The sequence below is a fragment of the Bufo gargarizans genome, chromosome 6, assembly GCF_014858855.1.
Source record: "Bufo gargarizans isolate SCDJY-AF-19 chromosome 6, ASM1485885v1, whole genome shotgun sequence".
Taxonomy (NCBI): Eukaryota; Metazoa; Chordata; class Amphibia; order Anura; family Bufonidae; genus Bufo; species Bufo gargarizans.
The window spans coordinates 267,040,124-267,061,543 of record NC_058085.1 but is presented as its reverse complement, the minus strand read 5'-3'; the positions used below and the strand labels follow the sequence as shown (position 1 = coordinate 267,061,543).

General features: G+C 44.5%; 1 protein-coding gene across 2 annotated transcripts in view; it reads left to right on the top strand.

Annotated features, from left to right (window-relative positions):
* SAMD10 (sterile alpha motif domain containing 10) overlaps positions 1–15,898 on the top strand; it is a 223,044-nt gene extending 207,146 nt beyond the window's left edge. For both annotated transcript variants that reach the window (XM_044296617.1, XM_044296620.1), the window contains exons 3-5: positions 12,236–12,404; positions 14,389–14,529; positions 14,753–15,898. In XM_044296617.1, coding sequence (XP_044152552.1) covers positions 12,236–12,404; positions 14,389–14,529; positions 14,753–14,775 — 333 coding nt within the window. In that variant the 3' untranslated portion in view covers positions 14,776–15,898. The remainder of the gene's footprint in view (positions 1–12,235; positions 12,405–14,388; positions 14,530–14,752) is intronic.
* Positions 15,899–21,420: the final 5,522 nt, after the last annotated feature.

Genomic DNA, 21,420 nt, shown 5'->3' with positions numbered 1-21,420 from the left:
CTTTGCCCACCTAGGCTGCAAAAAAGTGTTACACATGTGGTATTGCCGTACTCAGGAGAAGTTGGGGAATGTGTTTTGGGGTGTCATTTTACATATACCCATGCTGGGTGAGATAAATATCTTGGTCAAATGCCAACTTTGTATAAAAAAAATGGGAAAAGTTGTCTTTTGCCGAGATATTTATCTCACCCAGCATGGGTATATGTAAAATGACACCCCAAAACACATTGCCCAACTTCTCCTGAGTACAGCGATACCACATGTGTGACACTTATTTGCAGCCTAGATGCGCAAAGGGGCCCAAATTCCTTTTAGGAGGGCATTTTTAGACATTTGGATCCCAGACTTCTTCTCACGCTTTAGGGCCCCTAAAATGCCAGGGCAGTATAAATATGTGACCCCCACATGTGACCCCATTTTGGAAAGAAGACACCCCAAGGTATTCAATGAGGGGCATGGCGAGTTCATAGAATTTTTTATTTTTTGGGCACAAGTTAACGGAAATTGATTTTTTTTGTTGGTTTTTCTCAAGTCTCCCTTTCCGCTAACTTGGGACAAAAATTTCAATCTTTCATGGACTCAATATGCCCCTCACGGAATACCTTGGGGTGTCTTCTTTCCGAAATGGGGTCACATGTGGGGTATTTATACTGCCCTGGCATTTTAGGGACCCTAAAGCGTGAGAAGAAGTCTGGAATATAAATGTCTAAAAGATTTTACGCATTTGGATTCCGTGAGGGGTATGGTGAATTCATGTGAGATTTTATTTTTTGACACAAGTTAGTGGAATATGAGACTTTGTAAGAAAAAAATAAAAAATAAAAATTTCCGCTAACTTGTGCAAAAAAAAAAAATGTCTGAATGGAGCCTTACAGGTGGGTGATCAATGACAGGGGGGTGATCAGGGAGTCTATATGGGGTGATCACCACCCTGTCATTGATCACCCCCCTGTAAGGCTCCACTCAGACGTCCGTATGTGTTTTGCGGATCCGATCCATGGATGCGTGGATCCGTAAAACACATACGGACGTCTGACTGGAGCCTTACAGGGGGGTGATCAATGACAGGGGGTGATCAGGGAGTCTATATGGGGTGATCACCCCCCTGTCATTGATCACCCCCCTGTATGGCTCCATTCAGACATCCGTATCTGTTTTGCGGATCCGATCCATGGATCCGTGGATCCCTAAAACACATACAGACATCTGAATGGAGCCTTACAGGGGGGTGATCAATGACAGGGGGGTGATCAGGGAGTCTATATGGGGTGATCAGGGGTTCATAAGGGGTTAATAAGTGACGGGGGGGTAGTGTAGTGTGGTGCTTGGTGCTACTTATTACAGAGCTGCCTGTGTCCTCTGGTGGTCGATCCAAGCAAAAGGGACCACCAGAGGACCAGGTAGCAGGTATATTAGACGCTGTTATCAAAACAGCGTCTAATATACCTGTTAGGGGTTAAAAAAATCACATTTACAGCCTGCCAGAGAACGATCGCCGCTGGCAGGCTGCAGATCCACTCGCTTACCTTCTGATCCTGTGAACGCGCGCGCCTGTGTGCGCGCGTTCACAGGAAATCTCACGTCTTGCGAGATGACGCACGGATGCGTCCAGGAGGAATGAATCAACCGCCGCCAGGACGCATCCGTGCGTTAGGCAGTCGTGAGGCAGTTAAAGAGGACCTTTCTTCTGGCAAAAAATTGTGAACTAAGTGTCATGATCTGTACAGCGGCGCCCAGGGATCTCACTGCACTTACTATTATCCCTGGGCGCAGCTCCGTTCTCCCGCTATGTCCTCCAGTATGTTCGGTCATTGGGTTATAGTAGGCGGAGACTTAGGGGACTTGGTTATAGTAGGAGGAGACTGCCCTTGTTCTCCTGGGCATCTCCTTCTTCCAGGCTGTAGCGCTGGCCAATCGCATCGCAGAGCTCACAGCCTGGGAGGTTTTTTTTCTCCCATGCTGTGGGCTCTGCGCTGCGATTGGCCAGCGCTACATCCTAGGAGAAGGAGACGCCCAGGAGAACAAGGGCAGTCTCCTCCTACTATAATCAAGTGACCAAACATACCGGAGGACATAGCGGCAGAACGGAGTGGCTCCCAGGGATAATAGTAAGTGCAGTGAGATCCCTGGGCGTCTCTGTATATATCATGATAGTTCACGATTTTCTGCCAGGTGAAAGGTCCTCTTTAAGAGCGCTGTGGATAAATGAATGCCCTCAAACTCCAATGAACTGAAGCCATGTTGTAAAGAAAAGTGGTCCAAAATTCCTCCACAACGATGTGAGAGACTAATAAGGTCATACAGAAAATGATTAATTCAAGTTATTGCTGCTGAATGTGGTTCTACAAGATGTTGATTTATGCAGTGGACTTTGTTTTTCACATAAGGCTTTTCCATTTTATCTTCATTTTTGTTGAATAGTGACATGGTGGAATCTGTTTTGTGTTGTCCTTCATAGGAGTACCTCATTGTAAGACCTTCTAAGGAACAAATCTTTTTTCATTATGTTCTGATATGTAAAACCATACAATTCAACAAGGGTGTACCTTGTTTTTCTGATGATTGTGTATATATACAGTACAGACCAAAAGTTTGGACACACCTTCTCATTCAAAGAGTTTTCTTTATTTTCATGACTATGAAAATTGTAGATTCACACTGAAGGCATCAAAACTATGAATTAACACATGTGGAATTATATACATAACAAAAAAGTATGAAACAACTGAAAATATGTCATATTCTAGGTTCTTCAAAGTAGCCACCTTTTTGCTTTGATTACTGCTTTGCACACTCTTGGCATTCTCTTGATGAGCTTCAAGAGGTAGTCACCTGAAATGGTTTTCACTTCACAGGTGTGCCCTGTCAGGTTTAATAAGTGGGATTTCTTGCCTTATAAATGGGGTTGGGACCATCAGTTGCGTTGTGGAGAAGTCAGGTGGATACACAGCTGATAGTCCTACTGAATAGACTGTTAGAATTTGTATTATGGCAAGAAAAAAGCAGCCAAGTAAAGAAAAACAAGTGGCCATCATTACTTTAAGAAATGAAGGTGAGTCAGTCCGAAAAATTGGGAAAACGTTGAAAGTGTCCCCAAGTGCAGTCACAAAAACCATCAAGCGCTACAAAGAAACTGTCTCACATGCGGACCGCCCCAGGAAAGGAAGACCAAGAGTCACCTCTGCTGCGGAGGATAAGTTCATCCGAGTCACCAGTTAACAGCAGCTCAGATTAGAGACCTGGTCAATGCCACACAGAGTTCTAGCAGCAGACACATCTCTAGAACAACTGTTAAGAGGAGACTGTGTGAATCAGGCCTTCATGGTAGAATATCTTCTAGGAAACCACTGCTAATGACAGGCAACAAGCAGAAGAGACTTGTTTGGGCTAAAGAACACAAGGAATGGACATTAGACCAGTGGAAATCTGTGCTTTGGTCTGATAAGTCCAAATTTGAGATCTTTGGTTCCAACCACCGTGTCTTTGTGTGACGCAGAAAAGGTGAACGGATGGACTCTACATGCCTGGTTCCCACCGTGAAGCATGGAGGAGGAGGTGTGATGGTGTGGGGGTGCTTTGCTGGTGACACTGTTGGGGATTTATTCAAAATTGAAGGCATACTGAACCAGCATGGCTACCACAGCATCTTGCAGCGGCATGCTATTCCATCCGGTTTGCGTTTAGTTGGACCATCATTTATTTTTCAACAGGACAATGACCCCAAACACACCTCCAGGCTGTGTAAGGGCTATTTGACCATAAAGGAGAGTGATGGGGTGCTGCACCAGATGACCTGGCCTCCACATTCACCGGACCTGAACCCAATCGAGATGGTTTGGGGTGAGCTAAACCGCAGAGTGAAGGCAAAAGGGCCAACAAGTGCTAAGCATCTCTGGGAACTCCTTCAAGACTGTTGGAAGACCATTTCCGGTGACTACCTCTTGAAGCTCATCAAGAGAATGCCAAGAGTGTGCAAAGCAGTAATCAAAGCAAAAGGTGGCTACTTTGAAGAACCTAGAATATGACATATTTTTAGTTGTTTCACACTTTTATGTTATGTATATAATTCCACGTGTGTTAATTCATAGTTTTGATGCCTTCAGTGTGAATCTACAATTTTCATAGTCATGAAAATAAAGAAAACTCTTTGAATGAGAAGGTGTGTCTAAACTTTTGGTCTGTACTGTATATGTACATATATATATATATATATATATATTGTAGGAAGGCGCAAGGGTCCGTCATTGACAGAAGGTACGTGTCACCGAGATTCCTGGCCTCGGTGAGGTAAGAGTCGGTAATTTCATGTGTCCATGGCAGCTAGTGCTGGCTGACATGGTTTGATGCAAAGGCGATCCTGGCCGGCTCTTACTGGGAGCAGCCAAAGTGCAGGGTGGGTGGCTTCTCCCCACGTTCCAGGCCGGGTCTTGGTTTGGGCTATAAGACACAGGCAGCACTGTCAGGTGGTGAGAATTGACTCCTCTCTGACAGTGAAGCTCTGTCAGTCTCTGTGTTGAGACCTGGGAGTTTGGGCCTGGGTAAAGGCCTGCTACCTTGTTGGCGTGAGAGCAGGTGGTTTCTGCTATGTCCAAGGACTTATGCATTGCTGCATGGTGTGAACAAACTGACTTTGTTTTGCTTATCCTTATGTGTGAATAAACACCGAACTGTTAAAGACGTTGTCGTTGCCTCTATACTGCGTCCGCAAGCCTGTCTACCAAAGCAAATCCCCACAATTGGTGTCGGATGCAGGCAAACACAGTGAGGCAGTCCTGAAGGCCGAAAAGTTTTTGTTTTCCCCGGCACAAGTGCATGTCCTACATTAAGCCGGCAAGGTTACGACCCGTGTCCCCTGACAAAATGAAGGCGGTCGTAAAGGCCCTCATGAAGGCTAATTTGCAGCAGCGGGAGGCTAACAAGCAGCAGCAGGAAACTAACTAGCTGCTATTGCAACATGTGATGGCATTGCAAGCGGCAGGAGCATCCCTGAACATCCACGATGCCCGGAAAGCTGTCCATGCGGCGATCCCTAAGAGGACTACCTTGGATGACGTTGAGATCTATCTGGCGGTGTTCGAAAAGGTGGCCATAAGGGAAAAGTTACCCCGAGACCAGTGGGCTGAGGTCTTTGTTCCGTTCCTGGGGTCTGGACCCCAGCAATTTTTTTTTCGATCTCCCCGATGATCAAGCGGCCTACTACCTGACCGTAAAAGGTGAGATCCTGGCGAGACTGGGGGTGAATATGTTGGTCCGGGCCCAGCGAGTGCATCAGTGGGAATTTAACCCGGCTGAACCTGCCAGACTGCAGTATTATGACCTGTTACACCGTTTGCAAAAATGGCTGAAGCCTGATGTACTGACCCCCACTGCTATGCTGGACTGTCTCTTGGCGGATGTGTTCTGGAGGGCTTTGCCGTATCCCCTCCAGCACTGGATCGGCCAGGTGTGTCCGGGTAATGCCTTGGAGATGGTCAACCTGGTGGAGCGCTACGAGGCCACCAGAAATCTACATTTTTTTTTTTTTTTTGGGAGGGGGCCAGTCAAACCCTGGAAATCTCCACCCCAGACCCGGCGGCTGGTGCCAGCCAAACCCGCCTGGGACGTACCCCTTGTAGACCCAGCCTCGGTGGTCTGCTGGCGATGTCAGGAGCCTGGACACATAAGGGCCAACTATCCCCATCGGGGAGAATCCATGGACACCAACTATGGCTACCGCCACTCATTATACGCCAGGAAGTTGTGTGCAACAGGAACCTCTGAGACTATAGACAATAGCCACCTGTGCCAGGTGGAAGTGGGGGACACTCTGGCGGTGGCTCTGCTGGATTCAGGGAGCCTGGTGTCCCTGGTAAGAGTTGCCTAGTGTGTATTCATGGAGACTTAAAGGACTATCCCACCGCCCTGGTCTCTCTATCAATGGTGGACGGCAGGTGGAATCATGAGGTGGCCGGCGCCACAAAATTACAGTATGAACTCATAATTGGGAGAGACTTCCCCGGCACTATGGACGGATACAAAAGTTACCAATACCCGGGAGACAGACGTAACCCTATCAGAGTGGCCCGGCTCAGGTGGGTGACCAGGACCCTGGGAATCTTAATCCGAAGGGCCAGCGGTAGTGGTGACTGCCACTTCGGTGGAAGAGGGGGATACAACCCAGCTAAGTGTGATGGTGGGAGATGTGGAGGACTTGCCGTCGGGTCCGGGGATGGCAGACCTCAACGTCTCCAGAGATAATTTTGGTACAGCACAGCACCAGGACCCAACTCTATCCCGAGCCTGGGAGAATGTGATAGTAGTTGAGGGTGAGCCGCAAAAACCGCGGGCCGAGTCTATGTTTCCCTGTTTTGTGGTTCAACAGGAGATGCTGTACCGGGTAAATCAACTAGGGGATGAGCATATTGAACAGCTGGTGGTACCCAAGGCGTATCGCAAGCTCGTGTTGGCGTTAGCCCACCAACATGTTCTTGGGGGACAACTGGGCCAGCAGAAAATGCTGGACCGGATTCTACAGCGGTTCTACTGGTCCAGTGTGTTCAGAGAGGTGGAAGTGTCGCAAGTTTTGCCCAGCCTTCCAGATAGCCAGCCACATTTCCGTAGTCCTCTGGTCCCTCTCCCGATTATTGAGGTTCCATTCAAGCGGATCGCTATGGATCTCATAGGCACAGTACCGAAGTCCGCTAGAGGGCACCAACACATCTTGGTCATCCTCGACTATGCCACTCGGTACTCAGAGGTGTTGCCACTGCGTCATACATACGCCAAAGTCATAGCTAAGGAGTTAATGGAGATGTTTTCTCTTGTGGGTCTGGCTAAGGAGGTTCTGACTAAGGCGTTCCCGCCACGTTTTAAAGGCTAATGGACGTTGTACTACGCCCACATCGTCGGTACGCTTCGGCGTACCTGGATGATATATTTATCCATAGCACCGACTGGGAAAGACACCTACCTAAAGTACAGGCTGTAGTGGACTCCCTTAGGAAGGCTGGCTTAACCGCTAACCCAAAAAAGTGCGCAATAGGGTTAGGAGAGACTAAGTACCTGGGATACAGTGGGATGCGAAAGTTTGGGCAACCTTGTTAATCGTCATGATTTTCCTGTATAAATCATTGGTTGTTACGATAAAAAATGTCAGTTAAATATATCATATAGGAGACACACACTGTGATATTTGAGAAGTGAAATGAAGTTTATTGGATTTACAGAAACTGTGCTATAATTGTTTAAACAAAATTAGGCAGGTGCATAAATTTGGGCACCACAAAAAAGAAAATGAAATCAATATTTAGTAGATCCTCCTTTTCTGTCTGGATTCTGGTTGAAGGTATTTTGGACCATTCCTCTTTACAAAACATCTTTAGTTCATTCAGGTTTGATGGCTTCTGAGCATGGACAGCTCTCTTTAAGTCACACCACAGATTTTCAATTATATTCAGGTCTGGGGACTGAGATGGCCATTCCAGAACGGGCGCAAGGGCCCGTCATTGACGGAAGGTATGTGTCACCGAGATTTCTGGCCTCGGTGAGGTAAGAGCCGGTAATTTCATGTGTCAACTGCAGCTAGTGCTGGCTGACATGGTTTGCTATTTAGTATGGCTGTAAAGCCAATCCGGGCCGGCTCTTACTGGGAGCTTCTCCCCACGTTCCAGACCGGTTCTTGGTTTGGGCTATAAGACACAGGCAGCACTGTCAGGTGGTGAGAATTTACTCCTTTCTGACAGTGAAGCTCTGTCAGTCTCTGTGTTGGGATCTGGGAGTTTGGGCCTGGGTAAAGACCTGCTACCTTGTTGGCGTGAGAGCAGGTGGTTTCTGCTATGTCCAAGGATGTCTGCATTGGTGCATGGTGTGAACAAACAGCAGACTCAAGGTGACTGTTTTCCTTGAAACTGACTTTTTGTTTTGCTTATCCTTAGTGAATAAACACTGAACCATTTAAATTAAATACATTGTTGTTGCCTCTATAACTGCTTCCGCAAGCCTGTCTACCAGAGCAAATCTCCACTATATATATATATATATATATATATATATATACATCCATATATATATATATATATATATATAAAAATATATATATATATAGTGAGAGAGAGAGAGAGAGAGAGAGAGAGAGAGAGAGAGAGATGTATTAGAGTCTCTGAAAGGAGTGTACACTGCAGTCACGAGGAGAGGGGGCTCTTCTGGACAGCTCATGTGTGACCTCCTTGGACAATGAGGATAATTGGGTACTCTAATTATTATGGTGAGCTGTTCATAGCCACTGTACTGTCATATGGACATTACCCTTGTGCTGAGGTATTGCAATAATGGTCTAGATATCATGATGCATGAAATGAGTGAGGCGCAGTGCGGCACATCTACTGTCAAATGCAGTCAGCTATATGTATAATGGACATTGCTGTCCTGTACTGATAAGTTATAATGGAGGACACCAGTGCTGTATTTTATTAATGCACGGGAACAGTTATAAATGTGCAGTGCAATTAGGGGGATGTGCTGCTGCTATATTGTGATGTTTTATAAATACGCATTGATGTGATGTGTAAATGTGCAGTGGTTGTGATATGTTATAAATGTACAGTCATGGATACATGTTATAAATTTGCACAGTGAGGGAGATCAGTGTGCAGTGAGGGACATTAGTTGTAAATGCACAGCGCATTAAAGGAGATAAATTTGCAGTGAAAGAGATATAAATGTGGAATGAAAGAGATGTGATATACAGTTGCAAGAAACAGTATGTGAACCCTTTGGAATGATATGCATTTCTGCACAAATTGGTCATAAAATGTGATCTGATCTTCATCTAAGTCACAACAATAGACAATCACAGTCTGCTTAAACTAATAACACACAAATAATTAAATGTTACCATGTTTTTATTGAACACGCCATGAAAACATTCACAGCGCAGGTGGAAAAAGTATGTGAACCCCTAGACTAATGACATCTCTAAGAGCTAATTGGAGTGAGGTGTCAGCCAACTGGAGTCCAATCAATGAGAGGAGATTGGAGGTGTTGGTTACAGCTGCCCCGCCCTATAAAAAACACACACCAGTTCTGGGTTTGCTTTTCCTGAAGCATTGCCTGATGTAAATAATGTCCCGCACAAAAGAGCTCTCAGAAGACCTACAATTAAGAATTGCTGACTTGCATAAAGCTGGAAAGGGTTATAAAAGTATCTCCAAAAGCCTTGCTGTTCATCAGTCCACGGTAAGACAAATTGTCTATAAATGGAGAAAGTTCAGCACTGCTGCTACTCTCCCTAGGAGTAGCCATCCTGTAAAGATGACTGCAAGAGCACAACGCAGACTGCTCAATGAGGTGAAGAAGAATCCTAGAGTGTCAGCTAAAGACTTACAAAAGTCTCTGGCATATGCTAACATCCCTGTGAGCAAAACTATGATACGTAAAACACTGAACAAGAATGGATTTCATGGGAGGATACCACAGAGGAAGCCACTGCTGTCCAAATAAAACATTGCTGCACGTTTACAGTTTGCACAAGAGCACCTGGATGTTCCACAGCAGTACTGGCAAAATATTCTGTGGACAGATGAAACCAAAGTTTAGTTGTTTGGAAGAAACACACAACACTATGTGTGGATAAAAGGAGGCACAGCACACCAACACCAAAACCTAATCCCAACTGTGAAGTATGGTGGTGGGGGCATCATGGTTTGGGGCTGCTTTGCTGCGTCAGGGCCTGGACAGATTGCTATCATCGAAGGAAAAATGAATTCCCAAGTTTATCAAGATATTTTGCACGGGAACTTAAGGCCATCTGTCCACCAGCTGAAGATCAACAGAAGATGGGTGTTGCAACAGGACAACAACCCAAAGCATAGAACTAAATCAACAACAGAATGGATTAAACAGAAGAAAATACGCCTTCTGGAGTGGCCCAGTCAGAGTCCTGACCTCAACCCGATTGAGATGCTGTGGCATGACCTCAAGAAAGCGATTCACACCAGACATTCCTCTTTACAGTTCTGTAAAGAGGAATGGTGAAGAATTACTCCTGACTGTTGTGTACGTCTGATCTGCAACTACAGGAAACATTTGGTTGAAGTTATTGCTGCCAAAGAAGGTTCAACCAGTTATTAAATCCAAGGGTTCACATACTTTTTCCACCTGCACTGTGAATGTTCACATGGTGTGCTCAATAAAAACATGGTAACATTTAATTCTTTGTGTGTTATTAGTTTAAGCAGACTGTGATTGTCTATTGTTGTGACTTAGATGAAGATCAGATCACATTTTATGACCAATTTGTTCAGAAATCCATAGCATTCCAAAGGGTTCACATACTTTTTCTTGCAACTGTAAATGTGCAGTGAGAGATGTGATATGCATGTGCAGTGACAGTGATATGATATAAATGTGCACTTCAGTGAGGGATATAAATGTGCATTACTGCAAATTTACAACACATGACCCTCACTGCACATTCATAACACATAAGTCAACCTGTACATTTATAATACACCACCCTCACTGCACATTTATTACAAATCTTCCTCACTATATACTTATAACATATCACCCTCTCTGCAGGTATACAACATATTCTAATCACTGCACATTTATAAAGTAAATGTGTAGTGATGGAGGTGTGTTATAAATGTGCAGTGATGGAGATGTGTTATACATGTGCTGTGATGGAGATGTGTTCTAAATGTGCAGTGATGGAGATGTGTTATAAATGTGCAGTGATGGAGATGTGTTATAAATGTGCAGTGATGGAGATGTGTTATAAATGTGCAGTGATGGAGATGTATTATAAATGTGCAGTGATGGAGATGTGTTGTAGCTGTGCAGTGATGGAGATGTCTTATAGATGTGCAGTGATGGAGATGTCTTATAGATGTGCAGTGATGGAGATGTGTTATAAATGTGCAGTGATGGAGATGTGTTATACATGTGCTGTGATGGAGGTGTGTTATAAATGTGCAGTGATGGAGATGTGTTGTAGCTGTGCAGTGATGGAGATGTCTTATAGATGTGCAGTGATGGAGATGTCTTATAGATGTGCAGTGATGGAGATGTGTTCTAAATGTGCAGTGATGGAGATGTGTTATAGATGTGCAGTGATGGAGATGTGTTATAAATGTGCAGTGATGGAGATGTGTTATACATGTGCTGTGATTGAGATGTGTTCTAAATGTGCTGTGATGGAGATGTGTTATAAATGTGCAGTGATGGAGATGTGTTATACATGTGCAGTGATGGAGATGTCTTATAGATGTGCAGTGATGGAGATGTCTTATAGATGTGCAGTGATGGAGATGTGTTATACATGTGCTGTGATGGAGGTGTGTTATAAATGTGCAGTGATGGAGATGTGTTATACATGTGCTGTGATGGAGATGTGTTCTAAATGTGCAGTGATGGAGATGTGTTATAAATGTGCAGTGATGGAGGTGTGTATAAAGTTGCTGTGAATGGAGATGTGTTATAAATGTGCCTGTGAGGGAGATGTGTTTGATAGATGTTCAGTGATGGAGATGTCTTATATATGTGCAGTGATGGAGATGTCTTATAGATTGCAGTGATGGAGATGTGTTTATAATGTGCTGTGATGGAGATGTGTTATAATGTGCATGTGATGGAGTTTATAAATGTGGTGATGGAGGTGTGTTTAATGGTGATGGAGTGTGTATAAATGTGCAGTGATGGAGATGTGTTATAAATTGGCAGTGATGGAGGTGTGTTATACATGTGCTGTGATGGAGAGTTTATAAATGTGCAGTGATGGAGATGTGTTATAAATGTGCAGTGATGGAGGTGTGTTATAAAATGTGCTGTGATGGAGATGTGTTTATAAATGTGCAGGTGGAGATGTGTTTAAATGTGCAGTGATGGAGATGTGTTATAAATGTGCAGTGATGGAGGTGTGTTATAAATGTGCTGTGATGGAGATGTGTTATAAATGTGCTGTGATGGAGGTGTGTTATAAATGTGCTGTGATGGAGATGTGTTCTAAATGTGCAGTGATGGAGATGTGTTATAAATGTGCAGTGATGGAGGTGTGTTATAAATGTGCAGTGATGGAGGTGTGTTATAAATGAGGGAGATAAATGTGTAGTGCATTCTGTACAGATATAAGGTGGTAGTGCATGGAAAAATAAATGGGATGGGGGGGTCAGAATAATGTACAGGCAGTGTGCAGTACCTGATGCTTGGTGCTGCATGTTGCCTGCACTGAATAATTCTTGGTTTGTCCCCTGTGCAGGTCAGACCCAGCGATCAATACGGCATATATCACACTAGTCCGTCCTTCAGCTGCCTCACTAAACCCGTCGTCCTGTGGACTCAGCAAGACGTGTGCAAGTGGCTGAAGAAACACTGTCCACACAACTATCTCACTTATGTCGAGGCCTTTTCTCACCACGCTATCACAGGTAGCTCGTCCTGGCTTTACATTGCTGTAGGTTACTTACTCTAAGTTAGTGGTTTACCACCTGCGGCTATCCACCTGTTGTAAAATGGCAACTCCCAGCCTCTTCTGACCACCCATGGCTGTCAGAGTAAACAGAGAGTTGTATTTTTGCAGCAGATGATTAGAGCAGTTGTTCTATGGTATGATGTCACTCTTTCTCTCCGCCTGTCATTCATGTGAGATGCTTGGTATATTAGTAGAGCCTAACCGGCTGCGTGTCACAGTGCTGTGTCTCAGCGTCCTGCGCAGGCAGCAGCGAAGATCATCTGACGGGTTTAAAATACCAGCAGACACGCACCAGCACACATTGTGAGATCCATACCCTGAGGCGGCACGGGCTAAAAGTCTTAATGCACAGCGCAGATAAAGTACTGAGAGGGGGCAGTCTGCCCCCGGGAGATAGAGATGAAGATTAGGAAGAGGGGAGGGAGTGAAATAGACCAGTAAAATGATAAGCTGATGGGGGAGGATAAACTCAGAGCGCAGGGAAAGAATTAATAGCTGCAAAGAGAAGAGAATTAGGATCTATAGGGATGAGAGAATCAGCATCTCTAGAATGAGAAAAGGGATCAACAGAAAGCAAACATCAAGTACAAGGAAGAGAGAGTAGGGATCGTTAGAAAGAAATCAGGATCTGTAGAAATGAAAAAAATCAGCATCCATGGAACAGGAGGTAATCAACATCTATAGAAAATGGGAAGAAGGATTTATAGGGAAGACAGGATTGGTAGTGATGAGAAAATAATCATCCATAGAAAAGGGAGGTAATCAACATCTATAGAAGACAGGGAAAGAATGATTTATATGGAAGACAGGATTGGTAGTGATGAGAAAATAATCATCCATAGAAAAGGGAGTTAATCAACATCTATAGAAGACAGGGAAAGAATGATTTATATGGAAGACAGGATTGGTAGTGATGAGAAAATAATCATCCATAGAAAAGGGAGGTAATCAGCATCCATGGAAGACAGGGTAAGAAGGATTTATAGAGACGACAGGATCTTTAGAGATGAGAAAATCAGCATCCATAGAAAAAGGAGGTAATCAACATCTATAGAAGACAGGGAAGAAGGATTATAGGGACAGCAGGATCTTTAGAGATGAGAAAATCATCCATAGAAAAGGGAGGTAATCAGCATCCATAGAAGACGTCTGAAGAAGGATGTATAGGGAGAACAGGATCTGTAGAGATGAGTAAATCATCATCCATATAAAAGGGAGGTAATCACCATTTATAGAAGACAGGGGAAGAAGGATTTATAGGGACGGCAGGATCTGTAGAAAGGAGAGAACATAGAAGTAAAGGGAAGAGAGAATAGGTATCAATAGAAAGAGTGAAGTCAGGATCTGTAGAGAACATTAGCATCTATAGAGACAGGAGGTAATCAAGATGTATAGAGGGGGGGCACAAAAATGTATAGGGATGACAGGATCTATAGAAAGGATAAAATATAGATGTATAGAGGGAAGAGACTACAGATCTATAGAGCGGAGGAAACCAGGACCTATTGAGATCTTTACAAAAATTAGAGGAAAGTATCAGAATACATAGAAAGAGGACAGTATATAAAAGAGAGAATTGGCATCTATAGAAAGGTAGGAATCAATGTAAAGGGAAGAGAGAATCAGGACCTATGCAAATAGAGGATATCGATGTACACAGAAGAGAGATCTTCTGTGGGTCTATAGATAGATGGGACATGCAGGTAGGATAAATACGGAGGAGTTGATGTCTCTGTGCATACAGAAGGAAGATGAATCCAGATAAGATCTCCCTGATCTTTTTTCATGGAGTCCAGTCTGGTAGTGTGGAGATTTGTTGTTTACTTCTACATTCCACATGCTCCATTTACGACAATGTAGCATACATAATTCATCATGCATTTAGTAACCATACAAGCCAGGGAATCTCACAGACCTGTTCCTGCCTTTCCCTCTCTCAGGCCGAGCTCTGCTGAGGCTTAACGCTGAGAAGTTGCAGCGCATGGGGATCATCCATGAGTCTCAGCGGCAAGAGGTTCTACAGCAGGTTTTACAGCTACAAGTACGCGAGGAAGTCCGTAATCTGCAGTTGCTTAGTCAAGGTACAGAAGAGGTTAATGCATGAAAACTTGTATTAATATGTTTGCAGACGCTTGTAGTGAGCCAAGGCCGGATCCTATAGTCTAGTCACATCCAGAGCTGCATTTACAATTCTGCTAGTTTCCAACAGTTTCACCTTGCTGGTTCAGTGTCTGTCCAGGGCTGTTCTCTAGAGAATTGTGGGAGGCTTTCATTTTTTTAATTAATGTCGTCTTTTCTTTACAGCTTCCTTTGGAAACTTCTCCTAGGGCGAATTCTTCTGGAGGCTGACTGGTGCACACCAGCATCAAACCAGCGGTGACCTAGGACGCTGGGATAGACTGATTGACAGCTAGACTCCCTTATAACCTCTTGTGGATCCCTGCATTATGGCGTCTGTTCATATACGTACACTGGATCATCTACAGCCGGAGTGGGGCCAACATCTCTCCCGACCCGACCCTTTTCCAAAAAGTCCAGTCCTACAGTTCAGTCCTGTATCTGTGCGGAATTCTTATACTGGAGAAACAGTGATGGAACAGTATAGATAGGAGTAACTCCAACCCCACTGCAAGTCATAGATCTCTGCTCCACACATTTATTAGCATATGTCGGGTCGGAGTGCTTCCGCATTTCCTTATCGTCTTTCTTAGTGCCAAAAAGAGTTCTACATTGCTGTGCCCTCGATAGCCTCAGTTCTGCTAGTTGCAAAGGACTTAATCATTCAGGTAATGATGGGAGTGATGCTTTACAACACAATTTCAGGTCTAGATATAATGTCATTAAAGCTTTTAGTATTGAGAAGAGAACTATTAGTTCCTAAAGGGGTTCAGTTATGTTTTAGGAAATAAGAACCCCATCAGTGGCGGCAGTATTGAGATGCAGCCACTAGGGGGCACTGGTAAACCTATCCTAATGGGTGCCAATGGAAACTGTCAGCCGATATTCTCATTTTGCATTAGTTTTAACTAGTTAATATCTATTATTACTACAGACCCCATGAACAGAGCACTTAATGTATATGAAAGGTGGGTCCCTTTATTCAACGTGACATCAGTTAGTAAATTACATATTGTTCTCCTGTAATATATAATAAGAAGGTTTCCTAGCAATGACATACAGCCTAATCTACAGGCTAAAAGGTGGAACTGTAGCCAGGCCGGCCTCACTGTATGGAAACGCAAAGTCCTATATTCTATATTCATAAATCATATTTATGTGAAGAAACCTTCAGCTTTGTGAGATATCGCCGTTTTCTCATCACGTGACGATATTTGTGTCACTCCACCTTCGTCCTGCGAGGATCGTATACAGCAAGGCTCATTTACAAACCTTATATATTCAAGGCTCAGTAATTTGACTAAGATCATTGCAAGGTTGTAAATGGAGGCGCTGTTTCATTGATGTCTATGGAAAATCATTGCCTAGGGATGTGGTGGAACTTGGAACTGCACATAACAGACATTAAAGGGGTTGACTATTATCTACATGCAAGGAGTAAGGGTACTTTCACACTTGCAGCAGAGCGATCCGGCAAGCAGTTCCGTCGCCGGAACTGCCTGCCGGATCAGGCAATCTGCATGCAACCGGACAGCATTTGTAGACGGATCTGTTTCAATTTTTTTTTTTTTACATTTTCAGCGGTCTGCGGATCCGGCATTGCGATATTTTGAATGCCGGATCCGGAACTAATACATTCCCATGGAAAAAAATGCCAGATCCGGCATTCAGGCAAATGTTCAGTTTTTTGGGCTGGAGATAAAACCGCAGCATGCTGCCGTATTATCTCCGCCCTGAACAGTCAAAAAGACTGAACTGAAGGCATCCTGATGCATCCTGAACGGATTGCTCTCCTTTCAGAATGCATGGGGATAAAACTGATCAGTTCTTTTCTGGTATTGAGCCCCTAGGACGGAACTCAGTGCCGGAAAAGAAAAACGCTAATGTGAAAGACCTGAGCAAGACCTGAGAGCAGAAAGCCATTGCGAAGACCAAGATTTGCTAGGGAATTTAGTTGCATATATGTATTGTATTACATGGATACGCAGATTTTAGTGGGTGCTTAACACTGTCCTTTGATGGTGGCCGACATGGCCACTGAAATGACCTCCAGGATAAAATGTAATCCCTGCTGAAAACAACCTCAGTTCTAAAAGGAGTTTCCCTTTAAATAAGCAATAAAGGGCAGCATGCTTCTTTTGCATGTTGGAAATGAGCCACTTAGGGTAACTTACACAACGTGTAGCATAGTATCTGCCATGACCATTGCAGCCATCGCAGATTATATAATATACATATTGTAATATATATGTAAATATCAGCTCCCTATACAATATTTATTTCTAGGCTCTGCTGGTTCTGGCAGGTCTGTATAATAATTGCTATATAAATATATGAATATTATATCTACATGCTATTGTTTTAGATAGTTATATATATGATAGTGTAATACACAACGCGACATCCTGTAGATACACGTCGCAGACAGTTGTGTATAGGAACGCATTCACACATAAATATATCAAGGTTATTAGAGGGGCTTCCGCTTTCTGATTACATTTCTGAAGTGTCATACATTGGGTGGCGAGGGGCCTCTACAGGCATGCTGGGGTGAGCAATGTGCCCTTTTAGCATTTCCCATTAATTCCAGCAAAACTGTGTCAAATACTGCAAAATAAATCATTGTCTTCCCATTGACCACACATTTATTAATAAGAATAGCTTCTAAATGTCTCCATCACTAATAATAACATATTGCGCCCTCTGGCCCTGTAGGAGCTTAGTATATTTAGCCAGCTACTATATTACTATTACTTGGTGGTGATTGTCTTTTTAATGTGGACAGGTTTCCTGTCACTATGGTATTATTTACTGCAGTGAGGCAGACAGAGGAGCATTAATACCAAATCATATTGTCATTAGAAATATTAGATTTCACCCTCTGATCCTGTGGGAGTTTGGTATAGTTTGGGTGCTGATCCATTACAAGGGGAGGGGTGAGTGGATTGTCATGCTATTAACGTGGGCAGGCTTCCTATCACTGTGATATTATTTCCTGCACTGAGACGGACAGAGGGGCCTTACCCCTGCAACAAGTTAAAGTGCCTCCACTAGCCAGGATGGCGTTTACAGAAGGTGAATGTTCCTGGTTATATGGGGTTCCTTCTTCACCTCTTTGGAGTTCTTCCTCTTTTTATAACTTTTTCTGAATAAATGTTCATTGATAATCTTAAGACTTGTCTTTCTTACTTGCGTCAATTAAGTTTATGAGCGCACACTTGACACGGAATAGAATGTATTACTTTAAAGGGCAATTACCCCACCATTTTTAAAATTCACATGAAAAGATCTGCACATCTTATTGGTACAGATTATGAAACAAAGATAATACCAATGCTGTAACTTCTGCTGTGTGGAACCCCAGGAGTAACAGTATTACAACACCTTTTTGTCAGAAATAGGGTGTCACAGTGCCGTTCACTGTGACATTTATTGCCGGCTGGCTGCGTGCGCTCTGTGTACCGGCTGAGGGTTGTTACCCGTGTATGCTGCGTTCTGGCTGTGGCCTTCTGAGTGTGAACTGTGTCCAGTGTATTCCTTGTCTTATATCATAGTATGGTTCACTGTCACACTGTGTGGCCATGTAGGCTGACTGCCTGTGGCTGCGGTTGACTATTCCCGTGTATGCTGGTTGTTTGTGCGGTGTGTGCTGGCTGCAGTGTTCTGTACTGTGTGAACTGTCTCCTGTGACCTGTATGCTCTATTTTCGTAGGGTTAATGTTTCACTGGTCTGTGTGCTTGATTACCTGGTGGTCAGATGCTCTCGTTGACCAGCTATTTAGACCTGTGAGCTGTGCCTGGCAGTCTGTCTCAAGCTTTGCTGTATGCAGGGTGTATGCTCCTGACCTGGGTGTTTGCCATTCTACCCTAATCTGTGTGGTAATTCATCAGTGTCACCATGTCTTTATCCTTGTCTAACTGATCGCCATGCATCTGTTCCGCATGGGGTCCAGGCATCTGCCTGTCTCATGTCTGAGCAGCTCTGTCTGACCACCATGCATCTAGTTCCGCATGGGGTCCAGGCATCTGCCTGTCTCATGTCTGAGCAGCTCTGTCTGACCACCATGCATCTAGTTCCGCATGGGGTCCAGGCATCTGCCTGTCTCATGTCTGAGCAGCTCTGTCTGACCACCATGCATCTAGTTCCGCATGGGGTCCAGGCATCTGCCTGTCTCATGTCTGAGCAGCTCTGTCTGACCACCATGCATCTAGTTCCGCATGGGGTCCAGGCATCTGCCGGTCTCATGTCTGAGCAGAACTGTCTGTGACTGCCATGCATCTGTTCCGTATGGGGTCTGGGCATGTGCATTTGTCTGTGTTTCAGCATGGTTTATGTCTGAACTGTGTCCTATGTTTCTGATTGTTTGGAATCCAGTTTCTGTTTGGTTTTTGTGCTTGGACCACTGGTGTAATGCACAAGCGTCGGTTATCTTGCAGGTTTCGGCTAAGTGTATCGGGACCATCCCAGGAGGTAGCGACCTGGTGAACCCACGGTAAAGTCTATCTCCACCATCAGGGGTAGGGATAAGTGAAGTGAGCTTCGGATCCTAGATCCAAAGTTGCTTCGCTCAAAACTTCATTTAATGCTGTACGAAGACAGATCTATTGATTTAAAATGTATGGGCTCCGGCGAGACAAAATTAGTTATCACCGAAGTCTCACGGGACTTCAGTGAATAACTTTGGTATTTGATTTTTCAACTTGAAAACCATTTTAAAACGGTACCAAAAGCTGACGGATTCGGTACCAAAGCTGACTTCAGAACCAAGTTTTAAAATGGTTTTCAAGTTGAAAAATCTAATCCCGAAGTTATTCACTGAAATCCCGCGAGACTTCAGTGATAACGAATTTGCCTATATGGAGCACCTACAGACATTTTAATGCTGTACAAAGATACATTTCTGTACAGCATTTGCAGTATCCCAGGGGTCAGTAGTGTATGCTGGGCTTTGTAGTGCAGTTTGACTCACTAACCTGGGATCCACTGTCGTCTTCAATTGGGGCAAATACTGGAACAGGCAGGTATTTAAAAGTTCGTGACGCCAGTGTCAATTAAACGGTGACACGCCGTGTATGGTATTGTAGAAGAATGAAGCAAGCATAGGATAGCCAACAAAAACTGGAACATTTACTGAATATCAGTGAATACAGCTGGTTCTTGGGAGTACAGAATGGCCGGTCTTAGCAATGTATTATACAGAGTGTTGATTACAGGAGATGCAGTACAGGCGGCTTTCACACTATTCCTGACTGGTCCTGAAACATGTGACTTTCTCTCCAAGGTCTAATGCCCTTTATCTGGTACCCTTGAAGCTGTCCTTATCTAGTACCTCCTCTGTTATCTTGAGTACCTCTTGCTTTATCTGATCGGCCTCTGTGGTATTCTGTGTCTTCAGGCTGATTAGCTATGCCCTTCTGACTTCTATGCATACGGACTCAGGAGGGAACCCTCTCTGCACTGAGTCTGGAAACTTCTCCCCTTCCTGAGCTAGGCCCTAGCCTATTTATACTGAACTGGGGGCTCCCTCTGCTGGCTGTGATAAGGATTGCCGGTAACCGGCCTGACTGGCTTAAAGGGAACTACACACTCAAATCTAGCAGTGTCGGGTAGCCTACCCGTATGCTGCACACCCCCAGACTTTAACGTGAGTAAGGCCTCGTACTCACACACATGCCTGAACCAACATAAGCTGATGCATAATTTAAACATGACATTATAAATATGATAAACAACTATTTCACACCAAAATATAACATTTGCAACAAATGACGCAAGAAAAAGGGGCGTCTTCTTTCTTCTTAGGCACGGCCGCTGACCTGGCACAGCGGAATTAAGGTGAACCAGGTTAGTCTATTTTTCTTGACTGAAGCATAATAAGGAACTACACAGGGTTTCCCCGTGGGTGTAGAACAGGCAAGGGCTCACGTGGAGGAGTCCATTCTTGCGCACAAACATCAAGCAGGCTATTTCCGATAGTAACTGTTCGGGAGGAGACACCACCAGCATAGTCAAAGTCTCTTAAATGGACTGGCGGACGTCCCCTGGTCATCCGGGTGGACCTTCTCAACACAGGGGTTTCCTCTTCCCTTAGCACCAAGGTAGAAGAGAGAGGAGCAACAGGAGGATCTCCATCCGTGAGACCTTGGTCAGGAACAACAGGATCCACTAGAGGGGGAACTGGATCCAGGGCATCTTGAACCGGCTCTTCTGGAAGTAAAGGCACAGTAGGTGCCGGAGCGGGCACCAACAAGTTCAACCATGGTGTCAGAAGCCAATGCATGGGATCAGCGTCATACCTTAGATTTCGGACAGCCTGCATAGGATCCTCGGGCTGTATCGATGACTCTGACACAGGGGGTTCAGATATAGAACTCTCGGCACTGGGTCCTGGTGTCAGGCAGAGCTTTAACCGGTTTCGGTGCACAATTTGGGATCCCCTGCCCTCCCGGGTGATCTCATAAGTGTGAGTTCCAACATTTGGGATTGCAGTGACAACATAGGGACTTTGCTCCCATTTACTGTCCAGTTTACTGGTACGGCGGTTATTTTTTAACCATACCACAGCCCCTATCGTCAGGGGTTCTGCATGGGCTGCTTGGTCATAGTCTCTCTGCTGCCGGTCTCTAGCATAGTCCATACGTTCCTGAACAATAGCTTGGGCCGTATTCAATCGCCTTTGGTGTTCAGCAACCCAGTCGGTATTAGGGAATGGGTTGATGCAATCAGGTACGAGTACATCCAAGGAGTGGTCAGCAGGCAATAACCCTTGGCGCCCAAACATCAAATAAAAGGGGGTATACCCGGTGGAACAGTGTATGGTATGATTGTATGTGAACATGAGCTGTGGCAACAG